Source organism: Acomys russatus, chromosome 18 (assembly GCF_903995435.1).
Source record: "Acomys russatus chromosome 18, mAcoRus1.1, whole genome shotgun sequence".
NCBI lineage: Eukaryota > Metazoa > Chordata > Mammalia > Rodentia > Muridae > Acomys > Acomys russatus.
In genome coordinates this window covers 62,101,077-62,125,980 of record NC_067154.1, presented here as the reverse complement: position 1 = coordinate 62,125,980, position 24,904 = coordinate 62,101,077, and the positions used below count along the sequence as shown (strand labels likewise).

At 50.1% G+C, this 24,904-nt stretch overlaps 3 protein-coding genes across 3 annotated transcripts in view; 1 reads left to right on the top strand and 2 right to left on the bottom strand.

Moving 5' to 3' along the window:
- Pcca (propionyl-CoA carboxylase subunit alpha) overlaps positions 1–24,904 on the bottom strand; it is an 842,751-nt gene that overhangs the window by 352,034 nt on the left and 465,813 nt on the right. The gene's annotated exons all lie outside the window — the stretch shown is intronic.
- Zic2 (Zic family member 2) lies at positions 407–4,425 on the bottom strand. The gene is given in 4 exon segments (XM_051160995.1): positions 407–911; positions 1,113–1,208; positions 1,210–1,277; positions 3,024–4,425. Coding segments are annotated over 4 exon segments (1,578 nt in total). The 5' UTR covers positions 4,096–4,425; the 3' UTR covers positions 407–569.
- Positions 14,537–20,760, top strand: Zic5 (Zic family member 5). The gene is given in 4 exon segments (XM_051160994.1): positions 14,537–15,839; positions 15,841–16,063; positions 16,065–16,131; positions 20,119–20,760. Coding segments are annotated over 4 exon segments (1,872 nt in total). The 5' UTR covers positions 14,537–14,706; the 3' UTR covers positions 20,568–20,760.

The window sequence follows — 24,904 nt, the reverse complement described above, 5'->3', positions numbered from 1 at the left end:
TGCATGAAGTTTACAATCAAGTTGCCTCATTAAAAAGGAACACAATATTTAATACCACAATACAAAATAAACCATTTTCTTCCACATTACTTAAAAAGAAACCGGGTAAACTAAAAGGAAAAAAGAAAAGGCCCATCACGTGGGGAAGGGAGAAAGGCAGGAAGGAACGCAATCCGGAGTTTACAAATGGACAAACTTCTATCCACCAATAAGCCATTAAAATCACCAGAAGGAGTCCGCTATGTACAGCTTGTCAAAAGACTGAGGAGTATGTGGGAGGGAAAATGGGCTGGGGGCTGCTAGGCAAGTTTGACTCGCTATTTTTGTGGAGTTTGCTTTCTTAAAATTTTCATTTTATGTTTTCGGCTTCGGAGACATACAAGAGATTTTGCTTTTCATGCCTAGATTATTTTTTAAAAAAAGAAACGTTTAAAAATCCTTCTGCTGGTAAGATTTTTTTCATCACCATAAAAATTGGATTCATAATTTTAACAAGACAGATACTAAGGTGGGTTTAGGGAGGGCTGCGGTAGAGAAGGGAACAGGGAATGAGAGAAAGGCCTGGCCCCTCACACGTACCATTCATTGAAGTTGGAAGAGAGGCCGCTATGGCCTCCGGCTGTTCCGCTGCCCCCGCCAGAGCTGCCGCCGCCCCCACCGCCCGCCCCGCCGCCGCCCCCGCCGCTGCCGGCCGCCGAGCCACCTCCGGAGCCGCCGCTGCCAGAACCGGCGCCTCGGTGCACAGCGGACACCGCGGCTGCCGCCGCTGCAGCCGCCGCCGCCGCCGGGGACAGGTTGGAGCTGCTTTGTGGCTCTGCGCTGGGGGACACCAGCCCAGGGGGTGTGGACGACTCGTAGCCAGAACTGGCAGCCGGGGAGGACTCGGAGCCCTGAGGGGAGGACTCATGGACCTGCAAGACAAAAGCCGGGAGTGGGGACCAGAGGGGACTGGGTGTGAGTGCAGCTGCTGTGAGGCCGGGTCCCCGCCCCACCCCCCACCCCCGAGCCGAGAGCACCCCAGGAGTATCCCCTCGGCCCCTGGGGACCTTCCCAGGCCCGCTGGGAGCTGGTGTCCGAGGCCGGCTTAGCCCTCCCGGCTACCGCAGTGGTACCTTCATGTGTTTCCGCAAGGAGCTGGGGTGCGTGTAGGACTTGTCGCACATCTTGCAGAGATAGGGCTTATCTGAGGTGTGGACGTGCATGTGTTTTCTTCCTGTCGCTGCTGTTGGCGAAGCGCCGGTCACAGCCCTCGAACTCACACTGGAAAGGTTTCTCTCCTGTGGACAGTAAACAGGGCGCTTGCTATGGGCCACCCAGGACCCCAAAGTCCTCCATAAAGGCTGCTAGGGTACAGTTGAGGACAGAAGGGGGAGAGGTCTGAGTCTCTGAAACGGGTTGGATCTCCCTAACCAAATAACATTATTAACTTATTTTGTAATTTTCTTCCCTTCACACGGACATCCATCTCTGTAAATTTCTAACGAATTTCAGGGTGCCTCTGGCCCTGTTCGCTTTTCTGAAGCCTTTTGGACTCCCAACTCCCCTAACAAGTTGGTTTAGCCATTGAGAAGCTGTTATTTTGACAAAATATTTGGGGCATTACCAAAACCACACAGGCGGCTGGGCTCCTGTCGCTTTCTCTTTGGGGCCAGTAGGCAATCACATTTGGAGTTGCTGTGAGCTGTTTGGATACTGAGCTATGGAGAGTGGTTGAGCCAGTATTTCTCATCCAAAAACTCTACAAATTGAATTAATGATAATCCTAATACAGACGCCAGTCTTTTTTTTTTTTAAGGAGGGCCCGTTGAACATTAGCGATAAGGTAGTCTTTTAATGATTGTTACCTCTCAGCACAAGGGCTTGGGGGTTTGGAGTCAGGAAAACCTTTCAAAATCCCCCTGTTTGATTTTCTGGCGGTTCCTGCATCCTGTTGCCAGGATTCCAAATGCTTGGAGTCATTTAGAGGTGTGAGAACTCAAACGTCGTTCTACTTGGAAAGCGGACCAGCTAACGTTAAATTCCATTAGCACCTAAACTGTTTTTTAAAGACAACCACTCAGACACAGGGCATTTCATGCAAATAAATTTCTCAAATTTTAAGCCTTGTTAAAAGGTTGTCTCGCACCTCGGCTCCCTCCCTTCCCCAAAGAACAATAGGCCTCTGGCTCATCCCCACTTCGGAGTAAATATTGATGAGGGAAGTTGCTAAAACATTTGGCTTTCTTTTAGGAAATTGTCTTCTGCGATTTTGGCTGAGACCTGATTGTAGATGAATAATCTATGAGGCGAGAGGCGCGGTCTTCTGCGTCTCCCCCTTCACGATCGCCCCGCGGGGCGGTACTGCCTGAGGCTCTGGTTGGCCCGGGTCGGAGTCGCAAACCCTCTGGTGCCCATTAGAGAATTTCACAAACTGCTGACAAACCACCGTCAGTCCCTTGCGACCCACCCCGAGATGGGCTTTAAAAACACTTTTAAAATGAAAACCGCTTTTACAGGGATCGGCTCACACCAGATTCATTTAATGGGAAACAGTCCTGGTAAGGGCATTTTGGACCCTGAGTGAAAGAGATGGGAAAATACACAAGCCTCTGAAAAACACTCGTGGCAGCAAAGCTCTTTCAGACAAGCTGGGAAAGTCCTTGCTAGGCTCGGTTCCCGGACATGGAGTTAGAGCAGAATTGTTTTATTTTGTGCGTTCTATTTAGGAAGGAAATTATTCACCAGGACTGGGGGTGGTGGTGGAGGTAACAGCATAGCTCTAAGTATATATTTGGTATTACGCTGATCATTTAAAGTTCAATACCCGCCCATGGAATAATCCCAGTCCAATAATACTCTACCATCCTCCAACAAAACAAGCCGCTGGCTGCCCTGCACTCTCATTCTCCAGGTCTTTGGCTGATGGGTTAGCCCCCAGCGCGTGAGCGCGCGCGCGCGCGCGCGCGCACACACACACACACACACTAAATCTGTGCATTTATTACTCCTCGAGATGCCTCTTCCCACTCCGGACCCAGGATTACCTGTGTGGGTTCTTTTGTGAATCTTGAGGTTTTCGGAGCGCGCGAAGACTTTGCCGCAGCCCGGGAAAGGACAGGGAAAGGGTTTCTCGCCCGTGTGCACGCGGATGTGGTTGACCAGTTTGTATTTGGCCTTGAAGGGCTTGCCCTCGCGTGGACACTCCTCCCAGAAGCAGACGTGGTTGCTCTGCTCCGGGCCGCCGACATGCTCCACGGAGACGTGGGTCACCAGCTCGTGCATGGTGCTGAAAGTTTTGTTGCAGCTTTTCTTGGGATTGCTGAGCTGCTCCGGGTCGATCCACTTGCAGATGAGCTCTTGCTTGATACACTGCTGCCGCATGTAGCGGAAAAAGGCACCGGGGTGGTGGTGATGGTGGTGGTGGTGGGCTGCGGCCGCTGCCATGTTCATGCCCATGTTCATATTCATGGGGCCGTACTGGTTGTGGAGCTGCGCCGCCGAGTAGGGGTCGGTCCGCGGGCTGGCCACTTGGCGGTATTGCTCCGAGCGTCCGAACACCTCGCCCGGCAGCCCTAGGCGCATTTGCCCGTTGAGCACGTTCTGCGAGCCGTGCGGTCCGTGTTGCTCCGGGAGGCCAGGGAAGAGAAGATGGCCCTGCGCGTCCGAATGCGCGTGGTGCAGGCCGCCGGCGCCGGGTCCGAACAGCCCGTGTTGGCCGCCTCCCGGCGCCGAGTCCCCGAAGCCCCGGCTGCGGAACAGGAAGTCCCGGGTGGAATTAAAGGGAGGCCCCGAATAGGAACCAACGTGCGCGGCGTGGGGCCCTAGAGCCGCGGCCGCAGCAGCCGCCGCGGCCGAGCCCGGATAGGCGCCCGGAGCTTGCGACGTGAACGCCGAACTCTGACCAGGAGACAGTTCGTGCGCCCCGGGGTTGAGCTTGAAAGCGCCCATGTGCGCCGCGGCCGAGTCCACGAAGCCGTTCTGAGCAGCTGCCAGGCTCAGCTCGCGGTCCTGCATCTCGGCCGCCGCAGCCGCCGCGGCCGCGGCCGAGTGGTGGTGGTGGCGCGCGAAGCTGCCCACCCCGATGGCCGGGAACTGCGGCCCCGCGTCCAGAAGCATAGCCAGCGCGCCCGGCCGCCCCGCCGGCCCCGGTGAGCCCCGCTGCCTCGGTTCCCTCTACCGACTGGCGAGGCACGTCCTCCGGACGCCCGGCTTCTTGAACCGGTGCTGGAAACACTGGCGACTGCAGTCCCGGGAGTCGCGCTGCTGCGCCCGCCGCCGCCGCCTGAATCTGCCTCGGGCGGCCGGGCGCAGAACGAAGGCGCGGAGAGGAAGAGGAGGCGGCGGTAGAGGAGGCGCGGGAGGAGGAGGAAGAAGAGGTGGAGGAGGAGAAGAGTCCAAAGCCAGGCGGAGAACCAAAGTGTATTAAAGGAGCTGCGGCGGGGGCGGGCGGGCAGGGCAGGGGAGGGCGGGCGGGAGGAGGGAACGGAGGGAGGTGTGGGGAGCGGAGGAGAGGGGGGCCGCCGGAGGGCGAGCGCAGCGCCGCGGCCCCCACCCCTGCGCGCCCCCGCGCGCGCACGCTCGCACTCACTCGCTAGCTGCCTTGCACTGCCGGCGGACCCGGAGCCGGGCTAAGATCAGCGGCGTCCGCCGAATGAAGTCACCGCAGCCTCGGGGCCACAGTGCCCTAGGATAGTGGTTGTGCGCAGACAGGCAGGCAGGGAGCCGACTATGGCGAGCTCCGCCAGCCCCAGAGCCTGGCACACCCGCGGCTCCACCTGATCTCTGCAGGGGCGCTGGGCAGCCGGGAGGAGGAGGCCCAGCGCCCAGTCCACGGCGTGCTCCGGTGGCCGCTCCCTCCCTCGAGGCCTTGCTCGCGCCTCGCTGCGCGCCGTGGGTATTGTTCGCCTCTGCGACTGCTGCGGGAGTTTAGCCTTCCTGGTCCTCCCAGCTTGGCATTGACGACGCCCGGAGTAGTAAACTTGCAGCAGCCACGAATTCCCCCAGATGAAGGAAAAGAGCGCGACGCTCCCTCTTTCTTTAAGTTGGGCCGGAGGAGGAGGCAGGGGAGGAGCAGGGGAGGGGGGGCGACTGTGGGAGGGGAGAAGGCAAGGAGGGGGAGGGGAGCAGGGTGAGGCTAGTCTGAAAAACAATAACAACAATAAAAAAGTGATCTCTGGTTCTCCCCTTCCTCCTGCCGATCCGCTCTGACCGCTAGTCTGGGAATGATTGCTCGCACTAGCAAGGACAGAGCAACGTCCTTGGCATGAGCAAATGCCAGGAGGCCAACACCAGTTCCTCCCTCGCGGCTGCAGTGGGTAGCCTTCGCCACCGCTTCTGTTTATTTCGGTGGGCGCTGAGGCCGCAGCAGCAGCCTTTTATTTTATTTATTTATTTATTTATTGTGTGTGTGTGTGTGTGTGTGTGTGTGTGTGTGTGTGTGTCCCCTCCTTTTCCTCTCCCCTCCCCCGCATATTCTGGGTTCCAGCCCGCCCGGGCATCCCTCCCTCCAGATCCAGGCCCGGCCTCCCGGTCACACCGCCCCTTTAACGGCGGCTCCCGCCCATCCCGCCCTCCAGAATCGGCTATTGGCCACCCCGGTCTCGTCAATACTGCGCCCCCGCCCTGAGCCTAGCCCGCCCCATCTTCCCCGCGCCGGGCTCCCTCTGTGCAACAGCAGCAGAGGCCGAACTCGCCGCGCGCGGGCTGGGCCTGCCGGCCTGCAGAGCTTCGCGCGCGCGTCTGGCCTGGTAGCTACCGACCCCAGGCTGCTATTGCAGGAGTCCAGCTGCGAACGTAACGCAGTCCCAGACCAAAGGGTCTTGTTGCCTTCCTCCGGATCCTGGAGCCGGATTGCGCCCTGCCCCCTCATATTTTGCCAGAGGCTACCAACTCCTCAGAGATTGCACCCACTTCCTAGCGATACCGAAAAACCCGGGAACCCTGGCCCAAAGCACCCTTAGCTGTAGAGATGTTATTAACAACCGAGTCACCAGGCCAGAGGCCCTGAGAGAGCGAGGGCACTTTTCCTGACGGGGATCAGGGACAGGTCTCTCGCCCCTTCTCAGAGCCCTACAGTCCCCTTCCCCACCTTGACCAATCTGCTTCGAGGCGCTAAAACACGGGTATAGGACGGTGGATACAGATAAAGTCCACCTTACCCCTTCTTTCCACTCCCTGGACACTCACCTAGAAACTGCGCCCACCCCAGGCAGTGGTCACCACCGGTCCCTGGGCATACTTACCCCCTCCCCACCCCACCTCGATTGCGTTCAGCTCAGATTACAGGAATAAACCCTATGCAGTAGCCCCCCCTGAGAGCTTTGTCACGCTCCTGGTGATACCCACTGACTCGTCCCATAGTCGCACTGGGTTAGGAAACAGAATGGCCAGAATCAAGCAAGGTTTAGGCCGTAATTTGTATGTTGCTGTATTAGACTCAGGGCCTCAGAAAAACAAGCTGTGGGCCTTAAACCTTCCTCATAGTAAATGCCACCCTTTCTTTGGCAAACCCACCGCAATGCTTACACACACACACACACACACACACACACACACACACACACACACACACACATACATACACACACACACCAAGTGCAGCCCTCCCTCGACCCCAGGCTGGCTTTGCCACTAAGAACACTCCTTGTCCCAAAGGCCCTCAGATTGCACTCTTGTGGTAAAGGGAGAGGGGATTGCCGGCCTAGAGTCTGGGGAAGTGTGAAGGTTCAACCTGTGGCCAACCGCCTTACTTTGTCAGGCCTGAGAACTGCTTTTACTTATAAATTGCTTGGAACTGAGATAAAATTCGGGCGAGAGTATAACAACACATTTGGAAATTTATATTGAAATGAAATCACCAAAATAAACACGCTGGACTAGTACTCTCGCTGAGGCTGCAATGAATTCGGTCCCTTGCTTTCTCAAGCAAGATTTCAGACCTTAGGTGGGTCTGGCTCAACTGTGGAAGCTGGCCTCAGCCCCTCCGCTTCTTCCTTCTGCCCCTTCCCTGACAAGAAGAAGAGAGACCACCACAAGAAGGCATCTCTGAAAACATGAGCTTTCCTGGAAGCCGGAGGCAGGAAATAGTCCCCTTTCCACCGGTACCCCTGTCTCTTCTCTCCGAGAGCAGATGTCAAGCTGACCTGCTAAACTGCGGAGGGGGAGAGGGGGCAGTATCTAAGGAGAAAGGCTTCCGCTTCCGTGCCTGCCCAATTCAGCATTTCACATTTCCTTGCCTTATCAATTTATACTGAAAATGCACATGATGGTTTGCTCTAAAAATACAACCACTCCCAGTTTTTTTTTAAACCTAAGATTGGTTGTGAGAATAACAGCCTTACCCATTCTAAAAACCTTACTTCCTTCTTTCAATCCCCCACACTTGCAAGTTTTCCTCTTCTCCCACTTTCTCACCCCTCCCCACTCTTCCCTCCCTCTCCTTTTTGACCTATTCTCTTCTTTCACTTTGATTTCTCCTTTGCTGTGCCTGCATTTCAGGACGGCGCGGCTGGGCGCTTGCAGGCGCTGGATTCCCGGGCCCAAGCGGTGGGGCAGACGCCTTAATTCCCGCCGGAGAGCTCGCGGGCTGGATCCTCCTGGCTATTCTTTCTCAGCTCCAGGTCTCCTCTCGCTGCAGGAAACAGAGGAGCTGAGCCAAGTTCAAAGTCACATCTCGGTCCCCTCAAAAGTGTTTTATTTCTCGGCAAACCGGGGGTGGGCGTGGGGGTGGGGAAACACCAACCTTTTCCTTCTTGAGAGTTTTTTTTTTTTTTTTTGAAGGAGAGGGGAAAGCAAAAGAGGGGAAAGAACAGTGTGTGTGTGTGTGTGTGTGTGTGTGTGCACGCGCGCGCGTGTGCGCGCGAGCGCAAAGGCTTTCAGTATTATTTCCTCAAAAGTAGACTCAGGTTGTTTAGCGGAAGGATGGAAGGAAGGAAAGGAAGGCAAGCACTGTGAGCGAATTCATTTTTTTTCCAGTGGGTTTCTAGACGGGCTGGTCTGCAGCGGTGTCAAACTACCAGACCGGTAACGGTCCGTGCTGAGAAGCATGTTCTTTCTTTGTACTTCTTTCCCCAAACTGTTCTTCTCAAACTGGGCAAAAGCTCAGCTTGAGGACATCCGCCCCTGAGCTCCTGGCAAGGACACATTTCCCGGCAAGCGCAGAGAATCAAGGTTGAATCAGAAAGTTTGTAGTGTGTTTACAAAACAAAACAAAACTAAGGGACAGGGACGAAGGGAAGCAAACCCCACAAATATCCAGGCATCAGCGTCAGCAACTACTTTTACTACCTGGGCCTCTGAATGGTGTCTACTGAGCCCTCCTAGCATGATGTGCACATACAGCAGAATAAATGGTGTTTTCATCCACTGTTTTCTCACACATAAAGGTATATATTGTGGTACAGGGGACACCTAACACAAACAACTCGACCATCCACTGAATGTGTTATTGTGACTCTTGACCCCAGTAACATTCAAATTTTATTTTTATTTTCCATAAAGAAAGTATAAATGAGGGGGGTTGACTGTGAGGAAAAGTATGCAATACATTGTTTTTATATCTAAGACAACAATAATAATAACAACAACAATAATAACAAAATCTCATTTTACAGAGTTCTAGCAATATATATATATATATATATATATATGTATGTGTGTGTATATGTATATATCACAGTCAAAATTGAGCAAGATCACCAACAAGATATTAAGTTGAAGGTTACTTTTGATTCTACTTTCTCAGCTACTCCTGAGTTGGATGACCTCTGACCCATCAAAGACTACACGTGTGCTCTGGGAAGCCCCTTCTGTAACAGCCACCTAGAACAAAAGGCTTTTGTCGTGACTTTGACAAGAAAGGTGTAATGTAAAAGAAGAGGAAGTTGTGAAAATCCTGTTAAATAACATTAAGGAGGGTGTGAGTGAAGAGCTCATAACATAACAAAGCTCTTCCATGGCTTCATGGCTTTTCTCTTTATAGTTAAACTCTGTAGTTGAGCTAATTTTTAAAAATTCAATATAAAATATGTGCCCACCAGTAGTTTAGTTACAAGGATGTAAATACTTTTGTATTTGTCTGAAAGGGGGTGAAAAAGCCATCCGCCCTCCAGACTCCTCAACTGGGTGACTGTAACTGTGGTTTTGGAAAAGAGACTTTTTTTGATGGGAGTGTTTTCAATGCTGTAAAACAAAACAAAATCAAACAGGAAAAAAAAAACAAATAACTAAACAGAAAACAAACAAACAAAAAGCAGGAGGCTATAGCTTACAGAAACATGTTTAATCATTTCAAAGATTGGTATCCTTTGGGCTTGTGGGCAAACGACAAACGAGCAGCTTTCCAATAAAGTGCAGTATTATTCCAGTAGACGGTGTAATACAATTTATGCTGTCATTCATAAATAACAATGCCATATGTCAACCATATTGCTTACACAAGTAAAACCATCAATGTGTCACTATTTGATTTATCCCAACAGCTTCTTCAAATATTGAAGTGTAGTTATTGAAGGGGGTAGCCAGTGGGGGAGCAACACCCAAATTTTGAAATAAATAAATACATTGAAGCTTCTACTTGCTTCTTTATCTGACTTCCAAGATAGCCAACTATGAGAGATGAAGAAAAGTCCACTTTAGGCTTTCTTTTTTAAAAAATTAAAACATTGGTTGTTGTGTGTACCTTGACCATGGAAAACCATTCCATGGTTCTTACTTGGATCTTCTGAGCATATTTTAGGACACATTCGTTTGCTTCTCAAGCTATCCCCACCCACTCCTAATGGTCAAAGGAAGGTCAAAGGCTTTCTCAAACAGCCTCTATCTCTAATTGTAAAAATAATTTTGAGCCAGGAGTGGTGGTGCATGTCTTTCATCCCAGCACTCTGGAGGCAGAAGCAGGGGGATTAAGTTCAAGGCCAGCCTGATCTACAAAGGGAGTCTAGGACACCCAAGGATTCATAGAGAGACCTCGACTCAAGAAACTAAATAATAATAATAATAATAATAATAATAATAATAATAATAATAATAATAATAGAACCAAGTGGGAATATTTGACCACAGGCAGATTTCACACAAGTTACCTTTGTTACTGTAAAGATAAGCTGGATCATTTTTTCTCTATAGCTTTTCAATACAAATTTCAAGTGGATACAATATGGGGCCAGGTCTTGACTACACACACACACACACACACACACACACACACACACACACACACACACACCATTCCCCACCTAGATAGTGGTTTTACGAACACAGTTGTGCCTTTTCTTCATAACGCCCTTGAATGTGTCACAAGGATCATAACCCTTAGCATTAAGTACATTTTTCTTTCTTCTTTTTCTTTTTTTCCCTTTTTCCCCCTACCCCTTGCACCACACGTGTCCGTGGAGCCTAATGACTCTGTATGAGCTCAGGAGGGTGGGAAAGAGACAATCCTCGGAGGGATACTCAGAGGGGCTGTGAATTGCAACTGGACGGTTTTGAGGACCAAGGTCTCTGAGCCGCGTCGTAGCCTCCATGCCAGCCTAAATCTTGAGCCAGGAGGACACCAGAATGGAGATCTGATCCCTGTACAGAGAAGATGGGGCGGCGGGCATGGACAGATGAGTCAATTTTAGACCTTGCTGACACCATCCAGACCTTGCTGTCCTGGAAGCCTAGTGAACCTGATTTGGGACAAGCTCTTGAACCTACAGTCATCATCTCTTCTTGCCTTGATAGAGCTCCCGCTAAAACGAAGATATGCTGGCCCGCTTGCCTTCCTGGCTCCGGCTTGTAGAAAAATCTGGGTGGACTATCACCACCACCCTTAGTGCTTGATAGCAATTTCCAACCTGAATGGGTTATGCATCCCTTAGCACTCCCGCTCAGTTTCAGCCTTCCTCCGACTGTGCCCAGTTCGCCCTTGAACCCGCCTGATTCAATCCAAAGCGCCCTAGACTTTGCAAATCTGCCCGGCACCCAGCCCTTCTGCATGGAGGCCGCCTCTCAGAAACCACGCGGGACTGGCGAGTCGTAAAGCAATTGCAGGGGCAATAAAAAGACATCTCGGTGGGTCTCCCCAGATCCTTTTTTGTCCACCCCACCTACCGTCCTCCAATACGCCCCCCCCCCCGTCCGCCTGGAGAAACAATCAAACAAAGGCTCAAGAGCCAGGAAATATCCAATTCACTTCCCTTAGAGTTTATTAATTGCCTACACCCATCGTAGGAAACTTGACTGTGTTAAGTGAGGCACTGATGGCACCTGGAGCTGGGAGACGCATGCCTCCCTCCCGACAGCGGGAAGCCGGCCGCAGCGTCTCAGGCGCCAAGTTCTGTGGCCTTTAGGCAGCTAAGCTGCGGTGTGGTTATCGGGTTCCTGCCAGCTGGGAGTTGTCTGTGCCTTCCACCTCCGCGCGCCTTTGTTTGGGGGGCTGGAAAGAGGTTGGGGGATCCTGGAGCCAACGTGAGGTCTGTAAACGCACGGTCCCCACAGCCCTTGGTGCCTCACAGCACTGGTCTTTCCAAAGCTTAGTATAGCTCTACCTTCCATAAGGGCCTCTGCAGCACAAAGTGCAGGCTCCAGCATGAGTTTGCGTAAGTTCCACGTTAGAAGTGGCTAACTCCACTCCCTACTTTGGAAACTAGAACATTATTCTCTTCAACGCTCTGGAAATTGTTGTTTATTTAGGCAGTGTGACAGCGACTGCGTCCTTAGAAAGTCTGGGATTTAAAGGGGTTTTGGGTTGGCTCCCAAATAGCTTGAAAAAGAAACAGCGCACCTGGGGTCAGGCGGGTCATCACAATAACAAAAAGCGCGTCTACAAAATAAAAAGCCCTTTTATAAAGCAAGGCAATCCCGGAAATCCACAGCGAGCCTTCCTGAAGACCAAGCAGCTAGGCCTATTCTCAGGTTTAATTGGCAGGCGGTTTATTGGCGCCTTATTGGTGTTGATTGAAATTTTGCTCCCCAGCCCTTTCTTTTAAGAATTAGCATCTCAAGTCGATTTACCTGGGTCAATTATCTTTTTAAGGGCTTGGGTTTGGTCATTTATTTAAATATTCATTAAGCTCACTTTGTAAATATTCCCTTCTCAGTCACCACTCAAATCTGTTATTTCCTAAGAAAGTATTTTTCTTTCTTTCTTTCTTTTTTTAAGGCTCCTATTAAAAGGAATTGATCACGGAGCTATATTTGAATTAAGACATATTAAATCGATGACAGATACATATCATGCTGTGTTTAACAAGAGTTGTACAAGGAGGCGGGTTCCAGATTCCACACGGCTCTGCTGTAGCATTATTCACATTTTTTACAGCCTTTCCTTCATGCCTCCACCCATTAAACCATTAAATTTCAGCAATTCAATAAAACAAAGCAGTTATAATTTTGACAAAAAGCTATTTTGAAGGGGCTGGAGGTACCCATTTTATTGCACAATAAAATTGCTCAACGGTCTATATTATAAACTAGGTCGTACTTACTTTCTTTATTCACTTTTTGGGTTTGGCTTGGTTTTGCAGATAAGCTGCAGGAGCGAACTCAGAGCTCTCCTTACTGCTATTGTGGGTGTTCATTGTCAAGAGATTGGAATAAAGGAAAATCATTTGAAATGTCCTTCGAGGAACCGGAGACAGTGGTAGTAATTCCCAGGGTGACGTCTACACAGACGGCACTGCGCTCCCCCACCCTTTCCTTGGCTGGCTCAAGGTGTTTAAAGTCTCTGAAACAAGTCATCCAAGAACTCTCCCCAAATAGAAATGCGGATTTTGTCACTGATAACTGTGTGTGTTTCTGCTTGTGCCCTTTGCATTTTTTCCTAGATTTAAACTTCGTTTGAGAAAAAAAAAAAAAAAAAAAAAGGCATTTGCAGTGTGATGGCATGACTGTCTTTGTTTGCTTGTCAGGTTTATAAAAGAAATGACATTCCCAAGGTTCATAGAAAGGAAGTCTCTGCTGCAGCACAGTTCACACCACTGTCAATAGCACTAGCAAATCAATCCTTTTGAAATAATATTTATTTCTTTTGAGAACTATGGTTTGATGACAGCTTTGGGGGGGGGGCTTGAGCTTTACTCAAACTATTAACAAATTAAGTTTAAATATGCTTTCTTTCTTTCCTGCCCTCTCCCTACCTTACCCCCACTTTCCACATCTGGATGTGTGTGGCATCACATTCAACTCGTCTTTGCTACTTTATAAATGATTTTAATGGAAGGGATCGAAATAGTATTTGCTCAAATTTGAGCATTTTAGGACATCACAAAATTAAGAATATTTTATTTTTAAAAAATCAAATGAGACTTTGGGAGATTGGAACTCCTATTTAAGGGGGTGTCTCACACTTCTTTGCCTGAAGCTCTCCATGATGCAGGGACCTACTTATGTTTTTAAAAAGCTTGTTTGGTGGCAAATGGATAGCATTCACTAAAACCTGGGCCATGAGATCCTAGTTTTTTCAAGCATGACATTTCGGTTTAGGAAGGAGGAAACTTATTCTATTAACAAATAAATAGTCAAGATACTTACTGGTTTTAAAACATATTGTTGGTCTATTCTAGTTTGTGGCCCTTTTGGAGAAACTGAGGCACGTATGTGGAGTGCTTTCTGGACAGGAAGGAGGAATTCTCCTTAAAGGACATCTCTTGTTTAACAGTTTCACTTAGGAGAGATGGCACTTGACTTTCCCTGGCACTGTATCTGAGAGGCAAAAGTTAGCTTTGCCCTTTTCCATATTACCAGCAGCACCAGCACCAGCAGCAGCAGCACCACCACCAGCACCAGCACCACCACCAGCAGCAGCAGCAGCACCACCACCCACCACCACCACCAGCAGCAGCAGCAGCAGCCCTAGAACCCTTGCTTACTGAGATTACAACTTGAGGTCCTTCCTTTGAACCATGTTCGATCCGTGAACTAAGAAGTCCAATCAAGACTGTTTCTTTGGGGAAAGGTTTATTATATATTATTTTGACTTTGGTACTTTGTCAAGCTCCGTCGAGTTGTTTTGTAACCAATATAGTTTAATAACCGTCCTCACTCGGCTTCCAGTCTGCACTCCACGTGGGCCCAGGGGCAGATGGGGATCATAGAAGACGTTTCTGGCATCGTTATAGATGCAGTCACTCGGTCCAGAGAGCAGCCAAGAGATCATCCAGGAGAGGAGGTAAAAAGTGCTGCTATCCGTGGGTTTTAACCGCCTCCCGCCCCCGTCAGCCCTCTAGCTTTACCCCTGGTGGGGCGGTCCCCTGACCCCTCTCAATTGGGTCAACTCTGGCCGGGAGCTAGCAGACGGTCTACTCTTGGGGCGTCGACCGAGAGCGCAGGACAACCGTAAACTTTCTGCAAGTGGAACTTGGGCATCTCTGTGGAAACGGGGGATGAAAAGCTCCGGGGGAGGCGGAGGCACCAAGTGAAAGCACAGGCGGTCTCGAGCACGGGGGCGGTTCCCTGCTGGGCCAAGAGCCTGAACCGGAGCCAATCGCGCAGCCGAGCCAGCTGCCAATCAAAGGGCTCCCTCCAATCCCACCCGTGCCATTTCCAAAATCTTGGTCCCACTGTGCAGCTCAAATGTGGTGTTCACTCTGCCAATTGCTGGAGGATAGAGTGGGGACAAGAATAAGCAGTTAGGAGGCGAGGACACAAGAAGTTAAAGAGCGCCTAATATATACATGTTTTTGAAGGCGGGCAGAGGGGGGAAAAGTCCCCCCAGTGAGCGTCTATGGGCCTGATTGTATAGTTATGATGGAGGCCCCTTTGAGCAAGAGGAATCCGCCAGCGCTGAGATTAGCAGATTTGGCAACGGCTCAGGCCCAACAGCTTCAAAATATGACAGGCCTCCCGGTGCTGGCTGGCCCGCCCGCCCACTCCCAACTCCGCGCCGCCGCCACGCATCTCCACCCGCGGGACCTAGGCACTGACCCCGGTGTGGCCAGCACTGCGCTCGGACCCGAGCACATGGCACAGGCCAGCGGGCACGACCCCAGCCCTCCAGCCCAGGTGCTCCCTGGACAGTCCCAGGCTCCCAGGCGGGGCGCCCGCCCCGGGGCCTCAGGGACGCACCCAGGCGCCCGCACCCACCCCGACGGCGGGGGCAGCAGTGGCGCGCAGGCCACGGCGCCCCCGCCTCCAGCCCCTCCTCTTCCTCCCTCCCAGTCCCCCTCTCCCCCTCCCCCGCCTCCTCCTCCTCCTGCCCTCTCGGGCTACACCGCCACCAACAGTGGCGGCGGCGGCAGCAGCGGCAAAGGCCACAGCAGGGACTTCGTCCTCCGGAGGGACCTTTCCGCCACGGCCCCTGCGGCGGTCATGCACGGGGCCCCGCTCGGAGGGGAGCAGCAGTCCGGCAGCAGCTCCCCTCAGCACCCTACCCCGCCTCCCCACCCCGCCGGGATGTTCATCTCGGCCAGCGGCACCTACGCGGGACGGGACGGCGGCGGCCCCGCTCTCTTTCCCGCCCTGCATGACTCTCCGGGGGCTCCAGGCGGCCACCCGCTCAACGGCCAGATGCGCCTGGGGCTGGCGGCCGCCGCGGCGGCTGCGGCTGAGCTGTACGGCCGCGCGGAGCCGCCCTTCGCTCCGCGCTCAGGGGACGCGCACTACGGGGCGGTGGCGGCCGCTGCGGCCGCTGCCCTGCACGGCTACGGAGCCGTGAACTTAAACCTGAACCTGGCCGCGGCAGCGGCGGCTGCGGCGGCGGCCGGGCCCGGGCCCCACCTGCAGCACCACGCGCCGCCCCCGGCGCCACCGCCGGCGCCCGCGCCGCACCCGCACCACCCCCACCTACCGGGGGCGGCCGGGGCCTTCCTGCGCTACATGCGGCAGCCAATCAAGCGGGAGCTCATCTGCAAGTGGCTGGACCCGGAGGAGCTGGCCGGGGCCGCCGCCCGCGGCCAGCGGCGCCAAGCCCTGCTCCAAAACTTTCGGCACCATGCACGAGCTGGTGAACCACGTCACGGTGGAGCACGTGGGCGGCCCGGAGCAGAGCAGCCACGTCTGCTTCTGGGAGGACTGTCCGCGCGAGGGCAAGCCCTTCAAGGCCAAGTACAAGCTCATCAACCACATCCGCGTGCACACCGGCGAGAAGCCCTTCCCATGCCCGTTTCCCCGGCTGCGGCAAGGTCTTCGCGCGCTCCGAGAACCTCAAGATTCATAAGCGCACTCATACAGGTGGGTGTCCGTCCCTGGCTGCGCCGCCGCCGCCGCCTCGCCGCTGCTTCGCCTTCTGCTCGCTTTCATTTTTCCCTCTTTCTGCTGCTTCTCCATATACGTATAACCCGGACATGTGACTTCTTTTTTTTCTCCCCCCCTCCCTCTTCTTTCTATGAATAAGTAATTCGATAGCACACACAGGCCCAGCGCTGGCCTCCCTCTCTGCCGAGTCTCCAGCGCGCCCGCAACCCCTCCACCGGGACCGGCAACGCGCTCCAGCCGCCGCCGCCGCCGCCGCCCGGGAGCAGCAGCAGCAGCAGCAGCAGGAAAGCGCCCAGGACAGTCGGCTGCCCCGAAGCGCCCGGCCCCTGGAGGTCCGGAGGGCCTTGGGGAAGGGGGACCTCTAGCTAGGGTTGCTCGGTGACCTCCCTCCCCCCACGAGACGCGGTCCTTGCGCGGCCTCTGCTTTGCAGAGATACGGCGTGGGAGGGGCGCGTGGGATTAGAGGCTGGTCAGTGAGGCTCCACCCGGGAAGAGGGGTCCGGGTGCCCCCGCCCCTGGGGCCGGTTGAGGAAGGCCTCTGGGAGAGACCTGAGGCCCTAGAAGGCCTCCAACCTTTTCACACACGCTCTGGTACATCTTCACCGGCTCGCGACGCACACACTCCTGTGACACCACGACCTCCTTTGCACATTCTCTCTCAACTCAACACTTCATTTACATACCCTCACGCACCGACTCACACAGGTTCCACTAGCCCGCTCTACAGTGTGTTGGTCACTGGAGAAGTTGGCTTCTGTCCTTTAAGGGAAGAGGGTTCTCGTCCCTGTGGGGATGCTTTGCTTGGGTCGGTAAGGCCTACCCTTCTGTGGAAGTTGGGGGAAACTCTCAACTCTGAGGTTCCTCCTCCCACTGTACAGCAAGCACGTCAGGGCTCGGTGGCCCTGGTGAGGGAGGCTGAGACGTGGGGCGGTAGAGGGATAGGCCCTGTCGGTCCTGTGGCTCTGTAGAACTCACAGTCGCGCCCGTCTAAAGCGCTGTGGAGCGCGAGTATAGTCTAGATTTATATGGTACGCAATATTACTCCTCCGAGGACACTTAGGGTAACCTGAGTTTACATTCAATAATCACTTGACTGATTTATCGGCGCACCAGGGAAAAAGAGGCAACCCGTTTGCAGGGATCACCGGTCTTTAGGAGAGCAGCTGGGCTCAGGTGGTCCAGGCTGCAACCTCAGGCCTTGCTTTTGTGGCTCTACACCTTGCAGGCCTCCTAGTAACCAGCAGGACCCACAGAATGATAGGACCGGCTAGAAGTGCGTTTTCCTTAGAGGCCTTTTTTTCTCTCTCTTTCGTTCTCTCCTTCCCTTCCTTTCCCTAACCGGGAATCAATTCTCCTTAATGACTTTTCCAAACGGAAACTTCCCTAGAGACTCTTGTTAAAAAACACCCAGGCCAGCTAAGCCAGCTGCACGCCTTGTGCAGCCAGGGCCGAAGAGAACTTTCCAATGCAGTGCAGGAGGTTTTGGGCCCTCTCCATGTTCCTAGGCCTCGGGAGAAGAGTGGACCTCACCCACCCTGAAGGCTGCGGGCAGACCGAGGAGAAACTGACTCGCTTCATGGCTTTTGGGTTCCCACAGGACAGGTTGCCCTCTGACCCCATCTGTGGCAGGAAGAGACCCCGCGGCAGGGTTTTCTTTGGTTCCGTTTCTTGTTCCCACACGCAGAGGCTGTACGGACCCTTCCAGGTGGAGCTTGTGTGGTGGCCCTCGAGAGGGACGCTGGCATCTCCGGATTCTGTGCATAGCCTGCCCAGTGTTTGGCTGTCCTGGGGCTTTGTCAGCCACCGGGCATTGAATCCACATAGAGACGGTTCCCACTTCCTTCCGTCCCCTGCAATACTGCCTTCCCTTTGTGGGGTTATCTAGGATCCTAGAGCAGATGGATACAGGGCTAATCCCCAGGCCACTCCTCAAGGCCTGCTTCCTGACCCTCGTGCCCTCAGCTGCATTTATAACCTGTGTCTGGCCAGTGTCTAGAGGGAGTTGGCAAGCTCTAGGCAGTATCCCACACAGGTCTTTCCTACAAGCACCAAGTCTCCAACACTCTGCATAGTTCACTTCTCACATGACCCTTCTGTCAGTGTCCCTAACGATCCACTGGGGTTGCCCCAGTCCCTCCGGTTAGGCCTTCCTAGGCCTCTAGACAACGTGGGCTGTTCACTTCTATCTAGCTTACTTCTCCCCCCCCCCCACCGCAGTCCTTTATTTCCTACCTTGCTTTCCACTCCCTGCCTTCACTGAGTCCTGCGCTGCTCTTTCTCCAGTGTTTACAGAAAAGCCAACGATATTCAAAAGACTTATTTTTTTTTAATCCAAAGACATGTAAGCTGCTTAGAAACACGAGAAATTTGAACCATAGTGCATTTGCTTAGAATACATAAAACCACTCTTAAGCCTCCATGTTGAAGGGCTGATTCTAAGTATGAATATATAACATAATATATGTTTAAAACGGTGCTGTGTTAGATGAGGCTTGCCTTGAGCTTCCCTTGATGTCCACACTCTGGTAGGAAGGGGTTGGTTTTGTTTTATTCCCATCTGTAGAGGATTTGTAAAGGAAGTGATTATCACTGAGCTGTGTGTCCCTTCCACATTAATGTAGGAGGTACATTTCCCAAATAACTCCCACTTCATTTTTTTTTCCCTACTTCATTTTTAAACAGTATTTTCTCTTGGGGAAGAAGCACCCCAGGCATTTAAATACCCTTTGTTATCATCTTCTGGCATTGGAGCAGTTAACACTGATGAGAGAGAGAAAAAGAGATTTCACTGAAATATTTGTATGCAGAAAATAAGATAATTAACCACAGACATTTATTTACTTTTGTCTTTCTAAACATTTTATCCAAAACAAAGAACATTGCCCTGTGTTCTGTGTCTGAGCAGCTGTGAGTTTTGTTTTTGTAGGATGTTTTGCTCTGCTTTTTTAATCATCCCGATGGGGCAGCAAATATAAATATATAGATATATATATAATGAAATAGTATTATGGGATGACTAGGACCGGAAAACATCAAGCTCATAGGTGTTGGGGTGAGAGGGAGAACTCAGTTATAATCTAACCTGTTGTCTTCTCTTGTTTATAAACTAAACTGACATGGCTAAATTTCCCTAGTTACAGCTTTACTTAAGCACTTCCTGGCCTTGTATATAAGGAGTTGTGTTCTTGGGACTGTTAAATTAAATTAAAAGAGGTTATAGACCAAAGGATTTATGCTTTTAAAAGCAATGGTGAAGAAGGCTGTCAGGATAAGTTTCCTCAGGCCTCAGAAGGTACAGGCAGACTCTCCCTCCTGCACCTCAGGCCTATGAGGATAGTTGGTGGGATGCAGAAGCCAATGGCCTGACCTCTGCCCAACCAGCTTTGTAAAACCTCAAGATTGTGTATTTCACAGGTGTCTTTATTTCTAAAGAGAAGAGTGGTTACTCTTTCATCACTGAGATCTAGGAAGGCCCTCAGATACAAGCCACTGTCATCTTACTGTGCCCCTGAGCTACTGCAAACTTAGTATATATGTCCATGGCTTCCGCCCCCCCTTCAATTCTCTATACACATAGTTTTGGAAATATGGTTTCATTTGTATTTATTTTAACCGGGAGAATCTTACACTTGCATTTTTCTGTGTTCTGACCCTAAGGTGGTGGGGGTTAGCATGGAGGCCCTTGGTGACACTTCCTGAATGTCAAATGTCACTCTAACCCCTCTGATGCTATTGGAGGTAACCTCTGGTCCTTATAACCCAAGTCTAAGCCAAGCCTCCAGGCCAGGGGATGCAGGCCAGGCCTTGCAGTGTCTCCTCCCTTGTGTAGTCAGGAATAAAGCTGCAAGTTGCTCCTCAGGAGCATGAGGGACCCCCCTCCCACACACACACACTTGTTCTGAAATGTCTTCAAATGTGAGGTCCTGGAAAGTGACTGTTAACTTTCCCTGTGTTTTGTTACAGGAGAAAAGCCTTTCAAATGTGAATTTGATGGCTGTGACAGGAAGTTTGCCAATAGCAGTGACCGAAAGAAACACTCGCATGTGCACACCAGCGACAAGCCCTACTACTGCAAGATCCGGGGCTGTGACAAGTCGTACACTCACCCAAGCTCTCTGAGGAAGCACATGAAGATTCACTGCAAATCCCCCCCACCTTCCCCAGGAGCCCTGGGCTACTCCTCAGTGGGGGCTTCAATGGGTGACAACTTGTCGCCTGTGCTGGACCCTGCCAGGAGTCGATCCAGCACTTTGTCCCCTCAGGTGACCAACCTCAACGAGTGGTACGTCTGCCAGGCCAGTGGGGCCCCCAGCCACCTCCACACGCCTTCCAGCAATGGAACCACCTCTGAGTCTGAGGACGAGGAAATGTACGGAAATGGGAACTCCGAAGCCGTGCGGACGATACATTAGGATTATTATTGATAAGTGGGAGCCCTTGGACCACATCCTAACCTAAGGACAATGCAGATCAGATCCTGAGACAAACTGGTGACTCACACTTGCCACCAGGTCTAATTAGCCCTATTTATTCAGTATGAAACCCTATGGTGTTTGTACATTTAATTAATTTAATTAAGATATTTGGTTGTGGGTTTTTTGTTTGTTTGTTTGTTTCTTAATTTCCTTTTCTCCTTTTAAAAAAAAACAAACAGAAAGACAGTAAAACAAAACAGGAAGAGGGATGCAGCTCAGTGGTAGAGCACTTGCCTAGTGTGTACAAGGCCTTGGGTTCAGTCTCTAGCACTGGGGAGAAAAAGTAATAGCAAACAAATAAAAAGCAACCAAGTTGGACTTGTACGCTGCAGGGGGACAGTCCTGGAGGCAGATTCTGTCAAGGAAAATGAGTGAAGAAATTGAGTTATACACTGCCAATACAATATGTGTGTGTGTGTATGTGTGTATCTATTAAATGAGAGAAAAAAGAATATTAACACAGCAACCGGCCCTCTCCATGTCCTGGAGTTCCTCTCAGATGCCTCTGACACCATAATGAGGGCTGCTTTTGAGCCTTCTGGTAGGCTAATTCTGCAAAGGCCTCTGATTGTAAAACACACACTTGCTGCACTGACAACAGACCTGGACTGTGCCTGTATCCAAAAGCTTTTGTAAAACAAACAAAACTTTGATTTCTAATATTTATCATTTTAATTCCTATGCTTTTATTACTGACCTCACCATATAACATGATATTTTTATACAGGATTGGATTGTGTGATTTTTTTTTTTTCTAGAAACAAAACAAAAGCAAAGTGCAGCCACCTTAATATAGCTCCACGTGTCTTGCCACTGTGATTGCTCGTGCAGAAATGGGGAAGAGCTGCCGAAACAGAAAACTGGGAAACTGTGATCTTTTATAAACTCCAAGTAATTACAAGTGCTTTCTTCTTCCTCTGTTGGGTTCTGCTGTTTTGATTTTAAGTTGGGAGTTTCAGATGCTGCCTCCTTGCTATTTCCAGACCTGTTGGTTAATAAGGAGTTATGTTTTTGACCATAAGTTCTTTAGGATGCCAACACACACTGTGAAGTCTGAGGAAGTGTTAGGATGGCATCCTGTCCATTTTTTAAAGCTTTAAAAAAAACACACACACACAAACAAAAAAAAAGGCCAACTCCTCTTTTATACTGCTGTGTCAATCTTTTTTTAAAGAAAGACTTTATTTTTAATGCATTTTCTTTCATCTGTGACATGAGGACTGAGTCCTCTTCCATTTGAAAATGACAGTGTCAAGTATATGATTTACATTACAAGGGGAGGAGTTGCTGTATGCGTTAAAATTTTTAAAAGGTTTATAGTTACCACCAAACACTGAATGTGTGACCTTTGCCAGAGCTGTCAAGCCAGGACACAAAGGGTCAAGGACCTAGGACAATAACTCTTAGTCAGTTTGTATTCAGTTGGTTCCCCACATCTTCTGTGTAAACTCGAGCCCATCAGAAACATCATAGACACATACTCAGGGTACTAATTTACCCTCAGAGACCCTGAAGACACACCCCCATGATTTGTAGGAATTTGTTTTGTGTGCTGTGAGTGATCAATGTAGTCTTGTCATTGTCAATAACTTGTCTGCAAATACTTTTATTTGTACAGTTTTTAATTTATTCTTAGAGATCCTTTTTTTTTTTTTCCTGGAAGACTTCAAAGCACACCAAAGAGATATATTAACGCATTTTGGTGAAAGGTTGTCATTTATGATTCATGGTTTATTTAAGGAAAAAGAAAAGAAAGTGAGGAAATATAAAATATATATTTTTAAGCTTACTTGAATGACAAGGTAATGTGAAAGCTTGAGGCTCTTCCTGCATGTCTTTGCTTCATGTTGATAAGACTGTGTAGTTTATAGATTATATTGCTAGTACATTGCATGGTGCTGTTATGTGGACGCCTTCAATGTTGTCTTCAGATCGTTACAGGAAATATGAAAACATGCAAACTCTCCGTTACAGAGAAAGACCTGCAACTTGAATATAGAATAATTCTACATTTTAAAAGTTTATTTGACTTTTCCTGCTATTCACTTTCAAATGGAAAAGATGAGGTATGAACGTGGGTGGGATAACTTATGATGTACTGTAAACTTGTTAGGACAAGGTACTCCTGATGTATGAATTGTTTTATTTATACAACTTTTCAATGGTGGTTTGCACTAGTCTTTTATCACGCTACAAGTTTATTTATTATGAAACAAAGGAATATGTATTTTATGTATTTTGCCATGCATAGGTTAACTGCCACAGATTTATTGGTTCCTGATACAATGAAAATAAAACCTTAAAAGTGTGTCCCTCCGTTAGAAAGAAAGCAAGGATGATGATGATGATGGGCAAATGTAATAAAGGTACTCTTCCTATGTATTGCTACTTTTACCCAATGGCATATCTCTGTTGTTCTTCTAAAACAGAACAGTTGCTAAGGCGGTGAACTCTAGCCTGCCCTTCCTTGGTCTCTCATCAGCTCCAGAGGCAAGGAGGGTGGAGGGGGGCACATGACTTGGCATACTTAGAGTTTAGGCTGGAGCCTTGGTTCTCAGCCTTCCTGGTGCTTTAATACACTTCCTTGTGTGGTGACCGCCAACCATAAAATTATTTTGCTGCTACTGTTAGGAACTGTAATGTACATATCTGTGTTTTCCAATGGCCTTCAGTGACCCTTGTGAAAGGGCCATTCAACACCAACACTGAGACCCACAGGTTGAGAACCACTGATCTTGAAAAACCCAGGAAATTTATGGAAACAAATCCCTGCGGTTACAAGTACATTTACACAAATCTCAGAGCCAGCCCCTTCTTTCACTAAAATTAATAATGTGCTTAGTGATGACTTACTAACAATCAAGTGAGGGACAGCAAGAGGCTCCAGACATAAAGCAGGTGACAGCAAAACTGCTCAGGGGTGGGTTGTAACCGTGGAAGGAAGTTGATTAGTGGACACCGTGGGGAGGGGAGGATCAGATTGCAATTTTAGTTTATTTTGGAGAGTGGAAGTTAAGCTCAGTATTTCGGGGCAGGTGTTAGACAATTCTTGCTTGGTAACAAAATATTCCAGCGGCTCGAGCTGGTAGTTTGGCTCTGCAATGTTTACTTGTTTTTATGCCCACCACTACAAAACAGATAAAAAGGCAAGTATTTAAAAAACAATTGGTAGTCACATCAATAAGCATTTCTCCAAAAGGTTATAGTGGCTTTTCAAAGTCAGGTCTGTTAAATGCAGTAAAGGTGAAACAGGTTGCCAAGAGTTGTTTTAAGCCTGGTGACAATAACCGGCGCGAAGGAGAAAACACCCCGTAAATGAGGGCTCCAATCAATGGGGAAACTTACAGCTCCCTAATGAAGTTTCTTGTGAAAAGAAGGGTGACACAAAGCCACCGAGACATGAATCATTCATGGGAAATATAAAAGATATCGTGACAATGAGCAGAAGCTTGTATGGAGTGTATAAAACAAGTTTCCCCTTCTTATTTTCTGCTTTAAAAACGCACAGTCTCCCACTCCCAGCGTCCCCTGTCCAGTCTATAGAGTCAAAATTGACCACTGCCCCTCCTGAGCCACTTCAAAGTAGTTTAGTGCAGAGCGGAAGGCTTGGCGCTCGGACAGTCTTCATGGTGTGTTAAGATTTCTATGGCAATTGGCAAGCAAGACGTCCCCATCTGAGTATGTTTCAAAGAAAGCCACTTACTGACACTAAGTTGGCGATCATCAAAGACTTCATCTTTCCCTCTGCAAAAAAAAAAGTGGCCTCTGCAAACACTAAATCGGCTACCATTGTTTTCCAGGCCAGGAGGCTCTTCAAAACGCACGGTTCTTCCTCGTTTATATATTTCTCCTATTCAAATGATCTTTGGTTTAAAAAAAAAAAAATCTGTAGTGTTAGGAAAGCCTAAGGTACTTAGAAAGGGAGTAACAGGGAGGGCATCATGAGCGCTTGAGTTGGAGGTGGCCACACAAGTGCCCTGGCCCTGGGGCCTACAGGCCTTGCAAGCTGGGCCCAACTGTCTGCCCACCGAGTATGTGGATTACACGCTCATAACTGATATACTTTCATTTCCTGGAAGCCTTTGAAGGCTTGTGCTTTCCTGAGTCATCGGCGCTGTGACTTGAAAGGAGTGATGTTGGGCTCCAACTTATGCTTACATCCCAGTTTGGCTAGGAAGCAACAATCTTGGAGGAGAGACGCCTGCATTTCCCAAGTGGTCACCGTAAGTCAGTGAGGAAGGGAAGCTATCACAAGGCAGAGGAAACAATCCACA